General features: G+C 39.2%; 1 protein-coding gene across 4 annotated transcripts in view; it reads right to left on the bottom strand.

Moving 5' to 3' along the window:
* Window positions 1-25,485, bottom strand: part of anks1b (ankyrin repeat and sterile alpha motif domain containing 1B) — a 264,035-nt gene that overhangs the window by 101,919 nt on the left and 136,631 nt on the right. For all 4 annotated transcript variants that reach the window (XM_040035435.1, XM_040035437.1, XM_040035438.1 and 1 more), the window contains 2 exons: window positions 19,771-19,927; window positions 3,665-3,801 (listed from right to left, as the gene is read on the bottom strand). In XM_040035435.1, coding sequence (XP_039891369.1) covers window positions 3,665-3,801; window positions 19,771-19,927 — 294 coding nt within the window. The remainder of the gene's footprint in view (window positions 1-3,664; window positions 3,802-19,770; window positions 19,928-25,485) is intronic.

Consider the following 25,485-nt stretch of genomic DNA (forward strand, 5'->3'; position numbering starts at 1 on the left):
TTGGAGAGGTGCCTTTCTCAGCAAATAAAGGTGCCTAAAGTGTGGTTACTCACAAAATTTGCTGTTTTTGACAAAGAATGGCCAGTGTGAGTCATATCTCAATAACATTCACAGGATTTTAGAAAAAAACATTTCAGAGATGCACACAACAGCGTATTACAAAAGACCTACACGTTCCTTAATCCTCAAATCCTTCACAAAGAGAGCAAATTCACAAGTGCTGCAGTACTCCTCTGCTTAGAAGTAATTTTACTGCAAATATGTAACATACAAAGTATAGTCCTGCAAGAAGTTAAAAAACACCCTCAAATGTAGGAACAAAACTGCAATCTATGTTTCCAATTTAGAAAGAAAGAAAAAGCTGAATAAGAATACTGTTAGCACCACAGAGGAAACACCTGGTCTCAATAACAACAAACAAAAAAAGTTAAGGTAAACTAAATTTTGAAGCATAAAGGCAAATCACACAAAACTACTATCACTGCTTTGAGGAAACATGGTGGAGGAAGCATCATGATTTTGGGCTGCTTTCTACTTCAAGGTCTGGACGCCTTGCAAATACTAAGAGAAAAACTGAATTTCAAACTGTACCAGGGGAGAATATCAGTGCAGAAAAAGAAAAGAAAAGAAAAGAAAAGAAAAGAAAAGAAAAGAAAAGAAGATGCAATAAGCCACTGACCTGCATTTTTCAAATAAAAATAACTAAATGAGATCTTGGATTCAGATTCCTGACCTAAGCTTAACTGAGATGCTTACTGTTTTCATAATTAGCCATAGGAAACATCTAATGGATGTTGTTGCTTATTCCAGCCTGCACAATGCGATTAATCAGTCTGAAAAGAAATGAAAAGCACCAGTGTTTGGTTGTTTTAACCTCACAAGTCAAATGACGATTAGACCACATAATATGAGTAATCATTGCAGAAATCACGGTAATTCCAGAGGGTTCACTAACTTTTTGCTTGCTTGTGTGTACTGCTGAAATAGCCAGCGGGAGCACTAAAATCAAATGAAATGAATTCTAGAGAATTAATTAAGCACTATAAAATTGAACTCTGGTGCTCCTTGATTATGTGCGCTTCAAGCCGAGAGGAGGCCCGCTGGGCGCCGCATGTGATCCCTCTACGCACATTAGTTAACATGCCAAAGATAGACCCATGATAATGGGTGGGGGTGGGTGAAGAAAACAAGGCAACAAGAGAAGATGCTGTGGTGAGTAAAGGCCATTCAGAGAGTCAGAAGGTCTACTTATCTCACGCCATGTCTTAATCTTCAACAAGAATGAAAATCTTGAAAAACACTGACATGATAGTTACTACACTACACTAAACAAGCAGATGAGTTCAATATTTTTTTCAGTGTTATGTCACACATCATCTGCTCACTGAGAAACAACTGCCTTTAATTATCAAGGTGCGAAACGCACGCGCTGCGCTCGGGTGTCTGATACTATCTTCCCAGTGACCGAAAAAGCGAGGAATAAATTAATCCCAAGTCTCTAATGAACTTAATTTGATGTTGCGTTTGAATCGCCGAGTGTTGATTTGAAGTTATTCAAGATCAGAGGCATATTATTATTAATCAATTCTGCTGCTGGTGTACACAGAAAGTGAAGTTTTGAAAGCTTTGTAATACAGGCAAAGCATCTATCTGTGATATAATGATGCTGATACACATTTAATACACATTCCTTTCACACTTCAGTTGGCTCACAGGAGGTTCCTTCACTGAAATAACCCTAATGAAGCATTTTTTAAAATTTAATTTCATACAAATATCCATAAATGACTCTGTTTCTTAAGCAGTAGACGATGAACTTCAACTTCTGTCTGTCTGGGTTTGACTTTTTCATCTAGATCTCATTAGACCTTTATTATAGTGAACAAATGATTCGCTACAACGACGAAAACGAATCTGTCTAGATGGGGAGTTGTGCTGGGTTAAGGGCAGGATCGTTGTGTTTAGCAATGACTGCTTTTTGTGTTTCGGCAATCTTCATCATTATTTTTCCAATATAATCACCAGGTGATCAATGTTGTACCATCTGTGCCATTAGCATTAAAAAATAAACAGTGAAGTTGCATAGATTCAGGTACAGCAGCTACTGAGACAGTGACACAAAAGGAGTTTTTATAACTCCTAGCACGAAAAGAAAGTAATATAGGCCTATTCATCGGGGGACCTTTTTTCACAATGTATCATATAGTTTCCTGTGTTAGTGAAGACAGTGTGGCAGATGCAGGCTGTACAGGACCGGCTGTGGCTCAGGAGGCAGCGCAGATCATCTACTAATTAGAAGGTTGGTGGTCTGCAAGCCAAAGTATCCTTAGGCAAGATAGTGATAGTGCTCCTGAGAGTGAATGTGTGTGTAAATGTACTTAGACTAAGAAAAAAGTGCTTGTATAAATCTGTGTGTGAATGGGTTAAAAAATACATGTCGTAAAAAAGCCCATTAGGTGCTTAAGTAGAACAGAAAAGCACTACATAAGAACCAGTCTATTTACAAGTAAACTGGGACATCACATCTTTTTTTTAAATCATCTTTTCAGGTCAAACAGGAAGAAATATGAATAACATACATTCACCAAATTAACTGTTTTAGCTTATGTCTAAAAACCACCTTAAAAACACATGTGACAAATATGGAGCAGTCTGTAATTGACAAAAATCTAACGGTGAAACAAGGAGCTGATGAGATGGGATCAACTAGCATTTCTAACAAATGGATCAATGCAGGCTCTCCTTACACACACATTAATTTCAAAGAGGCGCAAGCGTAAACTGTCAATACAGTTCAAGCTCATGCACACTGGTGCCTCAATGAGAGAGAGCCAAATTAAATAAAATCTAAATTTTAAAATCATATTAATTTAATGCGCCAGTGGGAAAAATCTGTTAAATAATGCAGTGACTGGCAAGCTACTGGTGCGCATTCTGACCACAGTCAACGCACAACCCAGCTGCATGCAACATGTAGATGCTGGTGAAAGGTGAAAGTTAACATGAATCAACAACTGAATTATTAAAAAGAGTGTAGCTGGTGCAGGCAGCAGACCACAATCTCTCAATCGCACCCCATTATGTCAGCGTGGAGGTTCACAGATGACACAGCAGATACCTGTCTTCCAAAGTTGTTTCTTCAAATACAGAAATTTGACGTTTTTATACCTGCGGTGCAAAACGTGCCCCCACAGGCTAGACTTTCAGCAGGTTTTGTGACTAAAGAAAATATTCTAAAATAAGACCAAAATAAGACACTGAGAATGGAAGTTAAATCACATTTAGAACAGAAACACAGCAAACACAGTCAAACTTTCCAACCCTGGTTTAAAAGGACCGTCTGAGTTTTTGCTACCAGAATATGATGCCTATAAGCACAAACATAATGGAAAATTTAGATAATCTAAACTACTAGAAACAGAAACAGAGAGAGGAAGGTAGATGAAACGAAACAGAGAGACAAACAGAAACAGAGAGATGTTTACCATTGTGTGTGTGTGTGTGTGTGTGTGTGTGTGTGTGTGTGTGTGTGTGGGTGCAGGTGTTTAAGCTACTTGTGGGTAGATGCTCTGATGTTCAATAATGCATCAGGTGCTTCTACAACGCATTCATTAGTGTGTGTGTGTCTGTTAGTCTTTTTGTCTGTGTTTGTGTGTGTGTTCACCTGTGGGCGGATGACTCTCTCGATGCTCTTCAGGGCTGTGTCAGGGGAGGGGGGCGAGCAGTCCGGTGTGGGTCCTGTTGAGCAGTTGCCATGGTTACCATGCTCCCCCTCACTCACCGTTACATGGGACAAGTGACCTTAGAGGGAGAGAGAAAGAGTGAGAGACAAGTAAAAAGAAGAGGGGAAGACTTGCCCTTTGTACCCCCTTCATCATCCACAGGAGGGCGGAGTCTAAAGCCAGATTACCATTTCTACGATACTTGCAAGCAGATGTGTTTGGATTTAAACTCTGCATGTAAACACAGTCACAGTTAAAGTCAAGGAACAAAATAACACAGAATAAATGTAGTATTATGGGACAGACATTTAACAACAGCCAGTCAAAATACTGCAATATACACCGATCAGGCATAGCATTATGTGCACCTGCCTAATATTGTTGGGTCACCTTTAACTGACAAAACCATCTTTATCCATTGAGGCATGGACTCCACTAGACCACTGAAGGTGTGCTGTGGTATCTGGCACAAAGAAGTTAGCAACAAATCCTTTAAGTCCTGTAAGTTGTGTGTGGATTGGAATTGTTTGTCCAGCTCATTGCACAGATGCTTGATCGGAGTATCACACCGACTTGCCTTCTTGCCATAGTGGATCATGGGTCCAGGTATTCCCCAGGTAAGCAATGCACCCGGCCTTCCACGTGATGTAAAAGAAAACGTGGATCATCAGACCAGGCTACCTTTTCCCATCCAACTCTGATGCTCATGTGCCCATTGTTGGCGACAGTGATCTACACGGGCACCCTGATTAGTCTATGCCTATGCAGCCACATACCAACAAACAGCAATGCACTGCTTTTTCTATCGGCTTTCTATCAGAAACAGCATTAAATTTTTAGGCAATTTGACCTAAAATAGCTCATCTGTTGGATCTGACCACACACGCCAATCCTAACGCTGCACTTGCATCAGTGAACCTTGGCTGCCCTGGACCCTGTCGCTGGTTCTCCACTGTTCCCTCCTCTGACCACTTAGATGGATAACGACCTCTGCAGACCGGAAACACATCACAAGTTCTGACCCAGTCGTCTAGCTATCACAATTTGGCCCTGGTCAGACTGTCCCAAATCCTGAATCTTGCCCATTCTTCCTGCTCCTAACACATCAACTTGGAGGACAAAATGTTCATTTGTGCCCTAACATGTCCCGCCCACCGACAGGTGCCACGATGAAGAGATAATCAGTGTCATTCACTTCACTTGTAAGTGGTCATAATGTTATGGGTGATGCATGTAAATGTTCTTAACAAAGCAAACTAGATTATCGCATCTCCCCAGTGCTCGGTTTTCAGTCTTTAGAAAAAACAGGTGAGAGCTTAGCCAGTCTTTTCAGACTATATCAGTTGCCAGTATGAAGCAGTATAGACAGCAAAATAGTTTATGTAGGAAACAAAACATAGGTGGTGTAATAGCGTGTTAGCATTTTCTAGTTCCCGCTAAACACATGAGAATTCAGCAAAATGGCTAATGTGTCATATTATGTACAGTACTTCCGCCTAACAGTGACCTGGTAGTTACAGTTGTTTTATCACTGAAGAGAACCAAAGAGAGGTGAGTGCCATTTTGTAATTTTACAAGCTTCAGCAACAACCACAGCAGGAAAACGTGACTGCTGTCCAGAGCAGTTTGATGTCTATCTCAGTTTTCTATACACACACTCAGTGTGTGCAGTTGATTACAGAGTATCTGAGCTAATTTCCCCAGTGCATGATCCTTTAGCAGAGAAGAGGGGAGGAAAAAGGAAAAGAAAAAGACCAGAAAGGAAGGAAGAAGAGAAAAGTGCTGAAGTCGACTGAATTAACTTTCAGTGGGAGAAAGCATTTGTCTTAATCAACTGGAAGAGACACAATACCCAGACTAACACAGCTTTCTCGCAATATTGTCATCAGACACACACACACACACACACACTCGCTAGATGTTTTCTGTCAGTTACCACCTGCCTACACGGACTCGATCAGATGCCAGAATATCATCCAATTAAGGTGTGAGACCCAGTCGGGACTATTACCTCACAAGTGTGCATACATGTACACACTGACACAACAGCACTAAGAACAGAATTATATATTTCATCTGATTTCTAGGGATTGTTTCTTAACTAAAGCGACAACATTAAAACCACGTGCCTACTACATGTATGTACGAACCCCCTACCCCCCCTTGTGCCACCAATAGAGCTCTAACATGTTCTAAAATGGGCCAGCAGCTCTGTGGTGGTGTCCTGTGGCATCTGGCATTGGACCTCTGGTAGTGTTTCAGGCTTGTTCCTGTGCATCCTGGATTGGATGAATTAATTAGTTCTGCAGATTGATTATTTTTGCTCCTATGTAGGGAGAGTGCTGCCATCTGCTTGGGCTGCAACAATGTTAAGGTGGGTAACTTTGATATGAATGCCCAGACGCACGGTGTCCCAGCAGAACACTGCATTCTTACAAGATAATCGCATAACTTTTAATTATGTGGCAGGTCCACTTAGCTCATTTCAAATGGAAACTGAAATAAAAGCAGTGCTCCCTGTTGTTGTTTCAACTTGGATGTCGTTGATGGTGTGATTTTTCACAACTCCCACAAATCATCTTCACCTATTCAAAAAGAACAAATGTATAAAAAAGGGAGAAATGTGGGGCTGCTGCTGATGTTTTGCATAATGACACATACAGCGTCCTGTAATTTAATGAGCGACAAATGCCTTTACTTTACATTTACCAGGATGTCAGCCTGCAGAGGAGGAATTCTAATCTTCATGTGGAAAAAAAAAGCAAGAAGAGGTACCAAATTATTTGTGAACAAACTGAAAAGGATAAAAATAAAGTTGTATTCAGATTTTCTTTTTACTGTAATTGAAAGTAAACTCTACATTTTTTGTTACTTATTATGACAGAATTTCTTAATAATTAAAAAGAACATGGTAACTTTTGAGAGGAAAAAAAAGGATAGCAGCAGATGCATTAGATCCCTGAAGACATTCCTGGTGGAACAATATTCAGTCTAAAAGGTTGAAATCAGCCCAAAAATAAAATGAGCCAAATAGAGAAGAAATAAAATACAGCAGATACGGGGTCTGCTGTATCAAATGAAGCTTCTGCCCTGGATTATAAGTTTGAGATGAAGCCATTCATTCAGTGTAGCTGGTCTTAGCAGACAAACACTGTTGCCATCTGTTTTTAAGTCAACATTTAACAACCACACAGAAAGAATATATAATTTCTTATATGTTCTGAGAAACTCTTGGGATCCTTTTTCAGTACACTTTAGGTCATTATCCATTTGGCTAAATCTGACATTTCATCCAGCTACCGGTACTTCTATCAGCAGTCAGATCATCAGTAAATACTAGTAAGCCAGTTCCACTGACAGTAATACGAGCTCACGCTTTAACATAAGATCTACCACACTGCATTATATCCACGCTGTGGGTTGCGCCACTTCTAAAGCTTTGGCATCTCTCTGATTGAAAATGATGGCCTCTCACTCTTATCAACATCTCTCTGGGCCTTGTATCCAGTAAAAAGCTGCCAAAAGCAAATACACTTGGACCCAACTTCGGATCTTCAATCAGTTCAGTCTGTCGTACAATTATAGAGCAGGCCTCACCTTGCCACACAACTGCTTATCAGTCATTCGTCCAATTTATTTTAAGCTCCTAAAAATGAAGCACTGTTTCTTGTTTGGTTTAAAATCTACTGTGATGGTGTACAGAGGTAAATTTGCCTCTTGTGGAAATAATTGCATATTCTTTATTGACATCTAACAACTTAAGATTTTTCAAAAATCTACCAAACAGCATTTTAACAAAAATCCAGAAAAACAGCAAGTAGGACCAATTTTCACAGTAACACAAAAGAATGAGGCTCATTAGAGAAGAAATCATAAACACTGAGAAAATGCTAGCAGGAACAATAATCGAGCAACAGAGAGAAACACGATTTGCAAAGATGTAAACCTCATAAGAGACCATTTCCAGACGCAGCTAAAACTCCCTGAAGTCCTTAAATACTAAATAAATAAATAAAAGAACTGTATTTCTTTTCATGGAAGATTTTCTGTATACTCCAGCAACCTGAAGTTACCAGTTTTATTGTGAAGCAGCTTTAAAACCAAAAATGTCTGATCCTGGTTTAGAAATTGCTACCATCTTCCATCCTATTTTGATTTTGATTTTTCAACAGTCTGGCTGCAGACGTGAAGCCACACAATCACGCAGGCACATCTGTCCTGCAGGGGGAAAGTGACACAGCTTCACAGCATGCTCTCACATCTATCAAACATGTTTGCAAACACACACGAGCATGCGCATGCACACATACACACGCGCATGCACCATAAAAGAACTGCCTGGAGCTGAATCAATGTTTAAATGTAGGCGTAAATAGATAAAATAAAGAGTGAAAAAAAATGGGAGAGAGAGAAAAAAGGAAGGAGGGTTATATATAGATAGGGATTGAGGTTTTGTCCTATTGAATAAGCCTGTCAACACTGTTTTTGATGATGGATGTAAGATGTGTGTGTGAATGTGTCCGTTTCTGACTCTGCTTCCTTTACATGTGCCTTGGGCTCACTCCTGGGAAACACTCTTAGCTGTCCTTGCCAAAGAGAATACATGTTTGTATGTTAGTGTGCATACAAAAGTGCACATGCATATGGGTGTCGAAATGTAATCTCTGATGGATGTTGTACCTGTTCACATCCTTGATACTGGGAAGCACCGAAATGTTTCATTGTACAGTTTCTGTGTCTTATAATAGAGCCTGGATATATTCAAATATAACTCTGTGTAGATCCAAGACCAGCTGCCCTGCTCTTTACAGCACCCTGTAGAGGACCCGTGTGTCTAAGTGAATGCTCGGTGTGCGCAAGCGTTCAATCAGCTGTCCACTTCCTGGTCATCTAACAAGACAAAAACTGTCAATTTTAGACACGTTCTTTGGGCTGTCAGTTCTGCCTCTCTGCCACTCTGGGGGTATTTCATATGTATAGTGTATGTGTGTGCATGCAACCTTGCAAGTCAGTGTCAACTTACAGCTGAGCTTCTGTGTTTTTTTAACACTACAGTTGGAATCGAAAAAAAGAGGAAGTTTGAAAGTTTTATTTACCCATGCACTACAGCAAAGACGCTTTAGCCAATCCCTATGGTTTGGGGTTTCAGCTTAGGATAACTTTAAATCCACACAGGGAATTGAGAGTAATAATCTTTAAGATCCTCATTAAATCGAGGCCAATTCAGTACTATTTTTGGTCTGTATCTTTAGTCATTCAGTGTATTTATATTTTGTGAATAGCCCTTTTGTACAGAAGTTGCCATTGTTCCCACCTTGGGTGGAAATTGTGTTCATGCTGAATTTGTGAGTTCTACTATAAACAGACATCAGCTGATCTTCTGTTGCATTTCAGACAAAGTACAGTTGCTGCTCAGGTTATTTATTTATTTATTTATTTATTTACATACTGACTATACTGATACAAAAATTAATAAAAGAGATAAGAACTTTATTAATCCCAAAGGAAATTCTTGTGCCTTTTATATGCTCGGTGCAATAAAAATAGAAACAGGAGCAGAAGCAATAAGGTGTACAGAGTCAGATAGCAAAAACAGCAAAAACAAAGAGCACTCAGCATGCAAACCTCTATCAAGGCAGCTCACTCTCTGGGCAATATTTAGCTTTATGGAAACAGTATTATATTTTCTATATATTCATTTTGTCTTCTTTCTTTTTAAATGTACTTTAAGAAGTTTGTTGTGCAGTATAAATCATATATTGGTAGCACATCAGATATTTGATTAAACAAACATTATTTGGGGATCAACTTAAAAAAATTGTTGAAATGTAAAAGTGAGATCAGACGCCAAATGTGACCTCATGTTTGGATGCAAACTATAATGTCTGTAAGTTATTATATTCCAAACATTTCGTAAATGTTTCCGATACAAACCAGGGTAATACATTTAAAAACAACATTATAAAGTACAGCTACTATAAAACAAGAAAAATTAGAGGAATAAATATGCACATGAATAAAATACCAATATGTACAGTATCTTACCTATGAGAAATTTGGCTTAAAATTTTAATTAGATTAATGCTATTAACAAATGCAGTATAAAATAAATTGCATGTGATGGTGTAGTAATAATAATCCTTCCATCTGGTAATGAACAGATGGGATGGAGTAAGAGTATAATATGATAAAATGTTGATGTGCATGTGTAGATTTTTAAAATATCAAGTTACACCATCTAATACTATAGCTCAGTAGTAAAAAGGATCTCCTCTACCGCTCATTCCTACACCTTGGGCCAATGAGACTTTTGCTATGAGTGCTACGGTGACCAATCAGGGAGGCATGCACGGCATAGGGCAGATTGTCCATCATGCTGAGTAGTTTCTCCAGCAGGAAGTTGATAAGGTTTGATTCACTACTGGAATCACCATTTGAGGGCGTGAAATGAGTCTTCTGTGAGCCCCATATAAACATAATGTCTGCATAAATATTGAAGAAAATCCCAAATCGAAACTTTTTAGTAATATTTTTGACTAGAATACCTACAACATTTAGAAAATAATTATATGTTTTAAAGATTATATTGTAAGATAAGCCTCCACAATAGGGAAGTCAGAAAGTATTTAAAGATCTTAACTCACTGTTGATCTTGAAAGTATGGAAAAGCCACAGAGTCTTCTTTACTCCTACAATAGAGCGCAAACAGAACTATATGACAGAAACAACCAAATCTAAGTAAGTCAACAGAAAACTCAAGGCTTGAATGTAAAGCTAAGACCAGAAACTTAAAAAAAAAAAGTGTATGACCATATCAACAGCAATTTCCTCTGGGTGTCAAAGAGGAAGACACGTTATTGCCTTTCTTTCAACAAGTCAATGGGCCTCGACCCTTTTAATGGCGAAGCCCTGGGCAAGTACATGGTGCCATTAGCCACTCTAAGCCTCCAGTGCCAACCAAAGTGCGATAAATGGGGTGAGACGCAGCAACATCACAGCTTTATCCACCAGAGAGCAGTGAGGGTGAAAGTTAATATGGGAGGTGGAATAAGAAACTAAAAGACCGAGTACTTCATTCATTAACCTGTCAGGTAGCAGGGCTGCGGTGTGCATGCCTGTGACTGGCTAATGTGAACTCATTTAAAAATGAAGCATGGCTGTGACAAGACCATCATTAAAACTGCCTCTTTCTGTAACATAAGGGGAAAATCATGAAAATCAACACTGTTATGAAGTAGCAATCTTTATATATTAACCATCCAGATGAGACTGTGAGCAAGTTCAGATTGAGGCTGCGCTCACACTGCGGGATAAAAAGGACCAAAATCTGAGCTTTGTTTAGTTTTTCCTCCTCATATGTGACTCAGAGCAGCCAGGAATCTAATCTTTTCAATCTGCCTCAGGCCACTTTCACATGACCTCAGTGTGAACCCTCAAATCAGAATTCGTGTGACTTTCTGTGTCCTGAAATTTGAAATGAAATATGATGTAACTTAACATTGACATACACCTCCATACAAAGCAGCAGATATACAGTATGGGTAAAAAGTTCTCACTCAACCTGCTTACACATCTGTTGTTAGACAAAAGCTTGTGGATCAAACAGCTTCAGGCAACGAGGTTCATCGCTCAGCATCGCTGAGAGTTGAAAAACTGTCTAAATTCTTTCATCTGTAATAAAATTATCGGTGTGGCTGCTTTACCAGGGGCGATCGTGGCTCAAGAGTTGGGAGTTCGCCTTGTAATTGGAAGGTTGCCGGTTCAAGTCCCGGCTCGGACAGTCTCGGTCATTGTGTCCTTGGGCAAGACACTTCACCTACCGCCTACTGGTGTTGGCCAGAAGGGCCGATGGCGCGATATGGCAGCCTCGCCTCTGTCAGTGCGCCCCAGGGCAGCTGTGGCTACAACTGTAGCTTGCCTCCACCAGTGTGTGAATGTGTAGATGACTGGGTGTGTAAAGCGCTTTGGGGTCCCTAGGGGGGACTAGTAAAAGCGCTATACAAATACAGGCCATTTACCATTTAATAATTAAGTTTAACATCCAGGCATCCATGAAAACAGGATTTATAAAGTTTAATTGAGTTAGAAGCCAGCAGGAAGTTAGCACGTTAGTTTCCACATAAACATGATATACCATGTTCTGACTGAGAAATTTTAATTCAAAGGCTTTATGGCTTTCCCTATAATACCTGGTGGGCCGGTCTCTAGTCAAAATGCCCTGGTCAATTTTTTGTCCAGCCCTCATACCGACCTAGTACTGGTAATTTTTCTTATGCAGATGAGCATTATTTAATTCCAGAGGTTTTTAAGTTATTTTTTGCACTTGTTGACTTGTAAAAGCCTATATGACATATTTTATTTCACAATTAATTAACCGCACAGAGTAGGCATCATTTAAATATGTTAAATATGTTTCTTTAAGCAAGTTCTTTGTGACTGAGCTAAGTGTCCTCTTTTTTGGAAATCAGAATATGGTCAAACTAGGCTAGCTGGTATATAATGATGTGCTACGTGATCGCTAGCAGCACAGCTATGTTAGCAAAAACACAGTGAAGCTGGAGGACGAACGCTAACTTTTTTCCACTCGATAAAAGTTGACACGAGGATTCCAGACGATTAGGGACAAATGCAACTGCATGGCAGGATGCTGTAAACGGACCAAACTTCAGTCAGGAGAACAACATAGATAATCCATCCACAATACGAGGTTAGTCATTCATATACTGATGCACGGGCTAGCGGCAATAAAAACTGAGAGAGGCTTGTTGAGATTAAATAGAACAAGATACAAAGCATTAAAACATGTTAAAAATACAACAGCCTTAATAAACACCGGATTCATCACATCCAGACCGGATAGTATAAATTAAAAAAATCCGAGATGATTTTCCGAAACGTTGACCTCTGAGGTCAAAGCTATGATGATTCCTGTGTCGCCTCATTCTAAACGTATTGTGTTTTAAGATTTGCCACACATAAGTCAGAATTTTGAGTTATCTCAAAACTTAATAACTCAAAAAGGTTCATCTCCAGTTTGGAGTTATTTTCTTAGAAGTTTGACTTAAAATGTTGAAATTTTCAGACATCTAATTCAGAATTTTCCAATCATATCCCAAAATTTTAACTTGTGAATGGAAAACAATTTTTTCAGTTGCACAAACATGCTTCAATAGAAAGCAGTTGAGGATCCAGGTTAAAATTGGTCAAATGAACGTATTTCATAATTACAATTATGTATTACAAATTTCTCCAAGAGGTGACAAACCAAAGAAAAATTCAAAGAAATTCAAGATACCCATCCTGCATGTTTATTGGCTGATTTTGTCATTGGAAAGTTTACAGAGATCCTGTATATAAATATAGGACTGTGAAGTATTATACACATACACAAGCACATACATAGGTACAAACACCAAGTGTGTATTTACTGTATCTTAGGAGAAGTCAGTCAATAGCAGAAAAGAAGCACTTTTGCTCTTACTGCTTGGCAACAATCTGTACTTTCTGTCTGCTCCATACGTGACTGGAAGCTGGGAAGCTTCGCTCGCAGGTCCCTCCTCACCACTCTGCTGCCTGTTTTCCTATCTGCAGGATCGCACTTTACCTGCAGTGCTCCTGTGCGTTTCTGCAATCGGGCTGTTACAGCAGCATTCCTGGAGTTCAAATCTACTGATTGTTAAACTGATTACCAGTACTGCAGAACTGTTTAACTGGTTAAATGTCACAGTTACAAATACTGAGTAACTTAATAAATGTGCTTCTTAGTAGCAGAGCAAAAACTAAACAAAAAAAAGAATAATTTAAGGTTGAGAAACTGCACAAAAGAAAACTGAGACATCTGATGGTTGAAAGTGACACCAGATATGTTTCTGCCTCTCCTACTAGCTTGTTACATTCCACTCTCTGCATGAGTGTTTTAATTTACACTTGGCAAGCAGTTGTATTTCTATCTGAATCTGTATACATGTAAAAATGAATAAAACGAATCTGACAAATGTACATTAAATCTATCTGCAGGCAAACAGTGCAGCAGAAATGTATTCTCTCGTTCAAAACAAAGGAAATTCTATCAGAAAGGAATAAATATAATCCTGACATAAAATAAAAAATGACTTGCCTTAGGACTCAAAGAATAAAAGGATTAAGTGCGCAACTATATACTCCATGTACTTTGCATTATAAAGAAAATAATTCAGCCTCTTCATTGTCAAAAGTGACAGTTTTCATATCAGAGGGCATATTGTGCAAAGGGACACCGCGTTCCCATGAATACCACAGCATCAGAAGGAGGACTGCGCCTCTAACACTCTGTGGAGAATCTCTTGACAAGTGCTTTAGGAGACAGAAAAAAATAAAGTTAAAAGTAAAATAAAAAGAGATGAAAGGTTGGTGAGGAATTCAAGAAGCCAAGACATGAAATGCAGGAAATTGTTTGGGATGGCATTCTCAGTGACAACAGGCCCCTGGTGTTTCTGTAGCGGCTAGGCTGAGTGACAGTCAGCAGATGAATTTTGATAAAACCGCCCTGATTCTTTGAAGCTTCTGAGTGTATTGTAGCATCTTCCCCTCCTCAACTGTGAGACTGCAGCAGCCCACACCTGCAGACCACTAACCAGCAATAACAAGACAGGTGGCTATCAGGCAGGGTTTACACTACAAAAAATATCCAGCTAGACCCTCCAATTTTTTTAGGATGAATATCTGGTACTCTGACACTATGAATATGGACATTCAGGAGTGTAATATTCCCCAGGTATGTATGACACCATAAACCAAATCCAAATGAACCTTTTTAGAAAGATCGAGTTTCTGGTAATACTTAAATATAAAAAAAAAAAATGCAATAAGTTCTTTGTCATTTTCTAAATATGAGTTTATGAAATACTCCTATTTTCAGATACCTGCTTTCCACTACAGGCGCTGATGATGTTAACTTTAAAAAAATTTCAGATGTACAATATAGGCTAGTAATTATGCACCATTTTTGACTGTGACACAATTTCACAAACTGTAAATGCACATGTAACATCTGATCCGTCTGTGTGGAGATTTTATGTTGAGGCAGTAGCGTTCATTTCATGTCCCCAGTTTAACAAATCTAGAACCAGAACTTTTTATAGTGCTGTTAAAAAATTGTCTCTTCTGCCGTTGTTACTGTGGTCAGAAAACAGGCCTAACCTGTTAATGTTGCTGGCAACATTAAAAGGCTCATTACAATTTTATTAAAACATATCAGCAAATAAATGCTTTTTTGATAATAAAACAGTATTTAAAATAAGATGTGGCTTTTTAAAAAAAATGAATAATTATCTTATAATACCTTTATAAACCATCTATATAGAACTTATATTTCATCCAGTGACTGGCATCCTTCTAAATCCCTGTACCTTGTGGAAATTATTTCTTTATAATGTTATGTTTGGACATTGATTTAATTCCAGAGTTAAACTATTCCACAATCCTACACCACATATGGTATAGAAAAACTTCTGGTTGTCCAAAAAACTATATCTTTAAATTTAATGCAGCCCTTTAACTCTAACCCCTGTCTATCCCTCTAGAAATCACAACACATTGTTCCTTAACTTATGCATTGGTGGTTATTGTTGTTGTTAAAGCTCTTTTTTGCAATAAATACAGTGGTTGTAATGAACTTTTCTAAGTATTTTCCCAAAACCTCCACACAGTAACTTAAATATGATAACACCAAAGAACAAACCAAATTTTTTGCAGTGTATTGCACCAAGTCCCACTCTGCTCTTCCTTTTCCTCTCATCTCAGCCCTTTCCTCCTCATGTTCCTTGATCACCACATCCTTCCTCTCAGAGGCAGATAAAGGGAGACTGACTCACACCCATGTCCAATTAGGCTGACATGTGACTGGACTCAGAGCAGGAATCCAGGATTTTCCCTCCTGCTGTGTCATTTTCATGGAGATGGCTCAGCCTGAGTCAACCTTTGACTTCCTCTACTGAATGTATAACCTGTCCATGGTCCATCTCAGAGTCTTTCTTACCTTTGGTCTATCTGGATTAACACATTATCTGATACCTGGAAGGAGTTATCTATGTTATATGTAAACTATCTCAATGTTATAGGTGAATATGTCCTTCTTGTCATGCTTACCTATACCATAGATATGTAGTCAGCTCTGCCTCACATCTCAGTCTTATTCCCAATCTCTGTATGTGTGGCTCTCTTTCCCTCTCATTTGGCCAGGTAACAGCACTCAGAGAGATGAGAACAAATATAACACCCACACTATTCCTTTACGTCAGTGGAGCAATTCTCCACCCAAAAACACTTTGACATAAAACAACTAACCTATCACATGCACGCACACGTGCACAATCTAGAGTGTGTGCTGACAGTTCAACTCTCAACTCTCAAACAGTCGATGATGAGCAAGATCCAACAGTCGAGCACGGGACAAACACACAGAAAACAAGGCTCTACAGTAGCCTCTCGCTGCTCCTCTGCTCAGGAGTGGTGGGGAGGGGGGTGTCACTAGCAAGACAGTTCCCATGGCAACATTCAGGTGACTCACCAGCCGGTGATGCAGTTGCCGTGACAACCTGCAGCAGTGTGTAGTCGAGTGAAAGGGGTGAATGCATCCGTGGGTGTTTGTTGTCGTGGGTGCAGAGGCACAACGCCGCAGACCAAACAAGCGGTGAGCAAACAGAACTGACTGAAAGGTCAAAGGCCGAGGGATTAGCTCATGCTAGAAACAGATTAGAAAACAGTGTGGATGACAGTGAAAAGGTACACCGAATCAGGTATAAATCGCTGAATGGTTGCTTTAGTTATAAACGCATTTTTAGACTGAAAGAAGTTAGAAGTTACTCAGAGAGCAGTGCAAATACAATATTTGCACTGCTTCTCAAGAAGTACACCCATGCCTGAAAGAAGATTTTTTAGCAATCATTAATACACTTTCAGTTCAATTCAGTTTTATTTACACAGTGCCAAATCACAAGAAGGCACTTTATACTGTAAGGTAGAGACCCTACAATAATACAGAGAAAACCCCAAGAACCAAACAACTACTTTTGAGGAACCATTTGGTGACAGTGGAAAGGAAAAGCTCCGTTTTAAATAGGAAAAAAAACTCGATCAGAACCAGGCTCAGAGAGGGGCAGCCATCTGACATCAGCAGTTTGAGGTGATGGGCAGAAGAGAGAGATGCAACGCGATCAATATTCTACATCAACTATTTCGTTTTAACACCCAAATCTAGCAGCTGACCACTTTCTATTAATGTCAGTATTGAATGTGGAAGATGCCATTAGATATTTATCAATGAACCCTAGTCAATTCATTTTAATTATTTCAGTTGTTTGCAGAAACAGTTATTTAGCTCACGGATAAAATATTTATTTCCACCTGCTCCTAGACTAAAAGGAACCTCAATATTTAGGAATGTAAACGAGCAACTGTTTGCATATGATATTAATTAGTTATTAATTTGCTCCAACCCACTTTTTTTTGTAGATTTAAACTACAGTAACAGTAACAGACTCTGGGTGCTAATCTGGCAATGAAAACCTCTGTAATATGAAAAGATGGCAGTCCTAAGCTGTTGAGTAGTTGAAATTATATACAAAGCAAGGCAACAGAAGCATCTGCTCTCCATGCACAGTGATAAACAGGCCTCTATTCTAACTTGGGAATATATTTTAAATTAAAGTTTCAACTTTTGATACAATGTCAATTAAATATTGAGTTCCAATCGTTGGTAAGCTTTTTGTTGACAAAGCTGAAGCAGCAGCAGGATCTATAAAGATTTTAAGGTGATGTTTATGAGGTGATAAAGACAGGATGAAAATGAAGTACACAAATTAAAAGTACGTTTTAGGAACTAATTATTACTGGGGAGTGGAAAATTAAAATAGAAACTCAGACCTCATCTGTATATTACCCTGATACTAACATCTAATCTCGGTCATCAATTTTAAAAATCAGCTAAGCTGCCTTAAATAAATGAAGACCAACAAAAGCCACCATATTTTTAACAATGCATGTATCCCAAACACTGCTGCTCTCACTCTCACCCACTGTCTCCACACTTGTTTACTGCCATAAAACTGTGTGTTCATGTTGAATAGGCAATATGTTTGGCTTTTAGCTGGCTCGTTTCTGCTACTGAAGTCGTGATCTTCACAGCAGTGGGATTTTCATATGGATCATGGCTTGTACTTGAACGTACCATATGTTCCACTGTCAAATTATTCTAAGACCATTCTAAGATTTTCTGCAGTGACAGACTGTACATTTTCTGTATGACATTAACGCCATAACGCAGCAAATCTCCGTTAACGAGTTACCGCGGATCGCCCCGTGCGTGGGGCTGGACGGCGTCAACACGTTAACAAGCTAACTGCGCTAACGCACTAATTCCCACCAATTGAGCATTGCGTGGCACATCCACCATACTGTTTTACTTTTGTCGATGACGCGCTTACCATCAGGGTCATGCTTCACATGAAAACCAAGATAGTTCCAAACGCCAGATCTGAATGAGGGTGGGGGAGGTTCAATTTCGAGATTAGCTTCTGTCTTGCTAGCTTGCGCTGCGCTCAGCGGATCTGCACTCGACAGTGCAGCCTAGGCGGAGTAGGCAAACGCAGATTCACTGAGCGCTCAACACAGACAGCATCGTCAGAAGAAAAGTTGATAAAATAAATAAAATATTTTGTATTGTTCGATACATATGCGTACCGAACCGAAAGCACTGTATCGAACGATTCAATACCGATACGAGTATTGTTGCACCCCTAAATAAAACCTACACTTACTGGCTACTTTGTTGCCCAAATATCCAATCAGCCAATCACATGGCAGCAACTCAATGTATTTAGGCATGCAGACATGGTTAAGACATCAAGTTCAAACAGAGCATCAGAATGGGGACTTTAAGTGACTTTAAACACAGCATGGTTGTTGGCACCAGACAGACTGGTTTGAGTACTTCACAAACTGCTCCATCTACTGGGATTTTTCCACACAACCATCTCAAGGACTTAAAGAGAATGGCCTAAAAAAAGAGAAAATATCCAGTCAGTGACAGCACTCTTGGTAACGCTTTAACCCTCTCGACCCAGGCGTTGCCGATTTGCAACAGTTAAAAACTAACAACCCGATTACCCCACATACATATTTTATGAGTTTTTTTTACTCAGAAGTACCACTGCAGGACTTGGTTGTGCATTAGCAACAAAAAGTTTAATTTGAGCCTGAGAGGGTTAAGAGTGCAGAAGAGAATGTTCAGACTGCTTCAAACTGATAGAAAGAAAGCACTAGCTCAAATAACCACTATATACAACCAATGAATGCAGAGGAGCATATTTGAACACCAGGTGCCACTCCTGCCAGCTAAGCCTTGAACTGAGCCTTCAATTCACATTGCGCAACAGAACATTGAAAAACTGCTGCCTGGTCTGATGGGTCTGATTTTCAGCATGGGCACAATTTGGTGTAAAGAACAGGAAAGCATGGATCCATCATGCCTTTTATCAAAAGTTCATGTTGCTGGTGGTGGTGGTGTAACAGTGTGGGGGATATTTTCTTGGCACATTTTGGGCCCAAACTGAACGTTTTTTACCTTAGTATTGTTGCTGACTGTGTAAATCCCTTTGTGACCACAGTGTGCCGGCAGAATAACTTGCCATCTCTCAAAGCTCAAATCATCTCAAAATGGTTTCTTGAACATGATAATGAGTACACAGTACTCGCACAGTCACCAGATCCCAGGGGTGGAATAGGATATTCACATCACGGATGTGTAGCATCATGTTAATTCAGACCAAAATCTCTGAGGAACGTTTCCAGTACTTGAAAATGTGCCATGAAGAATGAAGCCAATTCTGAAGGCAAACTTGGGTCCAACCTGGTACTAGCAAGGTGTATCTAATAATGTGTCTAAAGTCTTAGATATTCAAGTAAGTATTATATTTACATAACCTAAATAAAAGGACACCTAAGTTTATAAATGCAAGTTACAGGACTGTTTTAGTATTTTAGGTGCCAGATACATGTGTAGCTATCCTACCATTGCGTGGACAGGCGTTGAGTCGTTGATTGATATCAAGAGAGGAGGGTTTGCGTGTGACAGCGGTGGTCACAGACTCATACGGGTTGTCCTCGTCTTCTGGAAGGAAAACATCCAGCGAAGGAGAAGTGACGATCTCTGCCGAACGCTTTGAATCCTGGGAGGGAGAAAAAAAACACGGAACGAGAAATGGTAGGGTAGTTTGTTAAACATATCATAATAGCCACCAACAAGAAAAATCTGATAGCTGTTTTTCTTTACACCACCATAATTTTACATGTTTTATTCAAATGATTCCACTGGAAGCTACCAGCCGCACTCCATTCATTATAAGACAAACACCACTAATTACATCATTAATTATGTACTTCAGCCAAACTGGTATTATACCCTTCCAGAGACCCATAGATGATGTGTCATGTTAATGAATGGTCTCTGAAAAGGGAAGTGAAGAAGCCTCTGATTGAGTCCAGCCAGGAATTCTTATTTTGTGACTTTTTAAAAGCAAGAGAGGGCAGATTTTTTTTTTTTAAGACAAAAAGAGGTCTGTTAAGGGGCTAAAGTTCTTTTTGTTTGCCTTGGCCTGAGGTGCTTCATTACAAACAACAAAGGAAAATAACCACATCAGATCAGTAATGCGAGTTCAGCTCAAGGCTATCATTCAAGTCCAAACGTGTTCACACAATTGGATTATCATCAAAGGTTTAGGCCAGTCTTCTCTTAAAATAAAGGGTTGGGAAAAGTTTGAAGTTTCCTCGTTTCTTTAAAATCCGAAAGTCACTTTGGGCTTTTGTCCTCAATGTGATCGACTTTCCTGGAGCTTTTCCTTAACACAAAAGAGACAACTTTTCTCCCATATAATTGCTGTAACATTACTGCAGTTTTTACTTTAATGTTTGAAGGCTTAATGTGACGAATCTCATGAACGTGATCAAAATCCTTTAATAATAGGATAGGATAACCAAAGCCAAACCCTAACCTTGAAGTACAAACATACAAGGGGATACAAAAGCTTTATTTCAACTTATTAAATGTTGAGAGAGCAGGCTGCTGATCTTCTGATGGTGCAATAGCTTCAGGGTATGATCACATGGCGTGAAAATATTTATGCGTAAAAGAGGAAAGGAGTCACTAAGAAAAAGAGGACAGAGTTCATACATTAAAGGTAAAAAAAAAAAAAAAGGCAGAATTAACCTGGAAATTTTTAATTGTTAGTTTTTCTGTTTGAAATACAAATTAAATTAATAAATAAATCAAAATCCAATTATTTGCAGGGTAAAAATAGCAGCGAAGTAAATGATTATCTTGATAGGCAAGGTTTTTAAGATGCACCTTGTGCAAGGGTTTACCCCTAACCCAGCTGAGGTTTCAAGTGTGAGAAACGAAATCAGCAAAACTTCATAACAAAGACAAAAAAGTTGTGTGAAAAAGAACAAGATGCATCTTAACTGCTTTCACAGGAATTAAGAGCGCAAGCAGCAACCATAGTCAGCAGGTGTGTGTTAACATAATGCCACAATCTTCCCAGGAGTGAACATATCAGCAAAGTCACCCCAAGGTTAGACAATGCTCTGAGAAACTGCAAAAGTGTGTAAAGACAGCATTATGGGCAGCCCCCAGCAGCCAAGGTCTATTGGGTTTAGTCACCTGACCCAGCCCTGACTATAAGCTTTATCAAAAGGAAATGTTTTAAGCCTAATCTTAAAAATAGAATTCAAACTGGGAGCTGGTTCCACAGAAGAGAGGAGTAAAAGCTGAAGACAGCACGGCTTACGTTTGAAAAGTTGGATTTAAACAAACTACCTACTATTTTTGGAGTAATGTCTATAATGTTTGGCCATAATGCCCAGCACCATATACAGTAAAAACAAATATGAGCATATTAAAACTATTTAGCAAAATAACGAAGGTTAATAGAGGAGGACACAGGCTTGTTTGAAGTCCGCTATATACCAAAGTATTCTAGTGTCAAATGTGAGGCCATCTGTTTAAAAGCCAAAGCTTGGCCAAATTTGGGTCATGCAGCAGGACAGAGATCCCAAGCACAGCACGAATTGCAATGGCAAAGTTAAACTTATGACCTCAACTTCATGAGATGCTGTGACGGGAACTGTGCATAAATGAATGCCCACAAACCTCAATGAACTGAAACAATGCTGTAAAGAAGAGTGGACCAAAATACCTTCACAATGATGTGAGAGATAAGTTCAAGTCGCTATTGCTAAAGGTGGCTCAAGGCTCAAGTGTCTTAAGGGTATTTGCAAACATTAAACTTTTGTCATTGTAACATTTTTAACTTATTTAACGGACAACTAGTTTAGGTCTAAGGAATAGGGGAGTTCTTATTTCCATTCACAAATTTAACTTCTATCCTAATCAAACACATGAACTTGTTTGCCTCTACTTTCTCTCTTTAGGTTTCTCTCTAGTACATTAACAGAGCCAGGTTGGATTTTCTTTTCCCATTTCCCCAAAATAAAAGGTTAGAAATCCAAACTTTCACAATAAACTTAAAAGGTTCTTCTTGATTATTTCTTATCCGCCCCTTAATAGAAATTACAGGATACTCTTCATTCAATTCTCTCAATAAGTGCTGTTGGACACATTTGTGAGCCTTATTGTAATTCACTCTGACTAAACTGCAGACTGCAGAATGCCTGAAATGTCATTTGCATATTAAATGAGACAGATCATTGATTTTTAGCAAAATTGGGCTTGCAGCATTTTGAAAATCAGCTCTCATTTGAATAATTTAGAATCATAAATAAGGAAATGTTTCTGTGGGACCTTTATATAACAGCTTTGCTCTCTGGGTATTTCAGGAAAATTTGAGATTGCACTTTGTTGCGGCGCTGGTGAAAAGGTTGAGCCCCAAAGGGCTCAGATAGAGAGCTGAAGCCCAAAAGGTCCATTATCTGTGAGGCAGATGTGTACCAAGAAAGAATGAAAAACAAGAGAGAGTGATGTGAAGCAGGGGAAAAGGTTACAGGGGCGAGCGTCATTTCAGCCAAAAAGACAAAACATTTCTTTCCAGCGACTCAGCCTCTGGATGTCTGTCCTTTCCCTTAGACTCCATCATCATTTCTGAAGTGTCACTTGGCAACCTTCTCCAAGTTGTACTCTTACTAATGAGATCAGTGGTGAACGCTTCACTGTGTGTGTGGCTGCCCCTGTTCTCACCATAGCTTCATACATATTTCTAAACCCAATGACTTCATCTTTCCGTTCCTCTTCTCCTAATCTCTTTTCTAAGTCAGCAGCCATTACTCTTCTTGTCAGCATCTGCTACTACATTACCCACACTGCACCAGGCCATCAATCACACACTGAGCACACTCAAAACTGACTAATCATTCTAGCTTACAGAGCAATCAGTCCTTTGATGATTTCTCTCGCTCACACCTTCTGCACTCAGTCTGGGATTTATTTCACACCCCACTTCATTAAAAGGCCCACAAACTCAAAGTCCCTTGTTTTTTCTCCCCCTTTTCCATCTCCATCAGCACTCGATTAGGCCGCCATTACCACTAATCCAGTCAGACCCAGTCAGACTTATGCGCCTTCAGTCCACAGGTGGCCCCGTCTCGGCTGACAGATTTGACGTGACAGCCTGGTTAGCTAGAGATTTCCCTCACAGAGCTGAAGGAAAGGTTGAGAGCACTCCAGTACAGCCATAAAGAGCCATTTCTGAGACATAAAGATTATTTTGACCATTAAAGGTGCAACAAATCATGTTCACATTGATTTTAAGACCGTACCAAACCATAACCACATATGGGTTTACACACCTCTATACCCCAAACCTTTATCAGCTTCACAGTAGAGCTGACACTTTAATTTTTTTCTGATACGTCTCAAAGGTTATTGGATCAATTCAGATTGCAACAGCTATAGAAGTATAAAGGTGTTTTTGGTTTTTGTGATAGATTTACAGTAGAAATAAAAGCTTGTTTCATAGAAAACATATAACAGTAACATATTCTCCCACTGAAAATAACTGCATTCAAAACAAGGCTGAGAACTGTTTTAAAAAGTAGCCTCTAAACGTTTATGGAAGATTCCACTTTTTATCTATTGTAAAACTCATTTTTGTCACTACACAGTCATGAGTAAAAATCAGGAAGCAAAACTTGTCATTATTACTGCAATAGCTTCCAAAAGCACAACCTGACTACTGCCTTTCTGCATGTATACATTGATTTACAACCTGGGGCCTCATTTATGTCACCGCATGTATGCTTACAGCAATCGGGCTGATTACTTCACAGCAACAATCCGTGGTACCCCTCACCCCGGGCTATAATATGAAAATGGAAGTTTGGTAGATGAATGCAATTTATTTATTTATTTGAGATTTGTTATGGTAAATCTCACCTTCCTTGTGATTGGTGCCCATCACCAGCATATGCATTGTAATGACTGTATGAGAGCTGTCACTGGATTTATTTCCAGACTTGGCTAATTCACACAACCCATTTATTCATGATCCAAATGAGAATATGGCTGAAATGATTCATTTTTTTTACTCATTGTTTGTTTTCAAATCACAACTGAGATTCCCATTAAAGCTGTCACTTTCTGTTATAAAGCTGATGGCTCCACTGCTTTAACTTGGAAAGATTTGCCATGTTTTCTGAAGAGCTGCCTACTCTCCCAGATTTGGGAGAGTAGGCATATATAAATAAAGAAATAACTGGGATTTGAATAATGGGGAGCTGCGCTCATCTAGCACTGTGTGTAGCAACAACCCTGGCTTTACATGTAAGTACCGGTCACGGCAGATGACCGCCCCTCCCTGACCCTGGTTCTGCTGGAGGTTCCTTCCTATTAAAAGGGAGTTTTTCCTTCCCACTGTCGCCAAAGTGCTTACTCATAGGGGATTATTTGATTGTTGGGGTTTTCTCTGTATGTATTATTGTAGGGTCTACCTTACAATGTAAAGCACCTTGAGGTGACTGTTGTTGTGATTTGGCGCTGTATAAATAAAATTGAATTGAATTGAAGTATATTTACAATCACATAAGGCAGAAGTTTAACATATGCTTCTGTTGAATCATATAGAGAATTATAGATAAAGATAATTTTTTACTGTTATGTGACTGACAGCTAGTAAACTTACAACTTACGGATTTAAATTTAAGGGGAAAAATCAAACATCAGGAATTCCTCTGCTTGCATTCGCCATTGCAGGCCCTGTTAGCTGTTCCCATAGCCGGCATCATTACAAAAAGAATTTGGGCACTTTGTGTTAGAGCCCTGCAACTGTGGATGTCTTTACAAGAAGAACTGGGGAGAGCAGACTTTGCATCTTCTTATAAAGCCATGGCTGCTGGAGACACCTAGGTGGAGTAGTCATTACTGTCATACATGTTTAAACTCTGGAAAATCAGGCACATGCAAAGTTGGTGTAATAAAATGTAGCATCTCCATGGATGAGCTCGTGCAGCCACAAAAATCATCTCAGCAAGGAGCGATCAACATCGGACCATTAGTCATACCTCAAAACGTATTTTTACGTAAAGTTGTTCTTGGTTGTTGTTTTTCTATAAGGATTGTTTTCTTATTCATTTATTTGTATTGTATTGACCTCACTGCCATATTATTTACCCTGTTTGTCCAAGTCTTATTCTGCTCTTACTTGCTTTTGTTTTAACTGTGTTTAATTTTCTTTTTGATTCTTGATTTTCAATCAGTGGCATTTCAATTTATTCTGCA

This window comes from Simochromis diagramma, unplaced genomic scaffold, assembly GCF_900408965.1.
Source record: "Simochromis diagramma unplaced genomic scaffold, fSimDia1.1 OVJJ01000816.1, whole genome shotgun sequence".
Taxonomy (NCBI): domain Eukaryota; kingdom Metazoa; phylum Chordata; class Actinopteri; order Cichliformes; family Cichlidae; genus Simochromis; species Simochromis diagramma.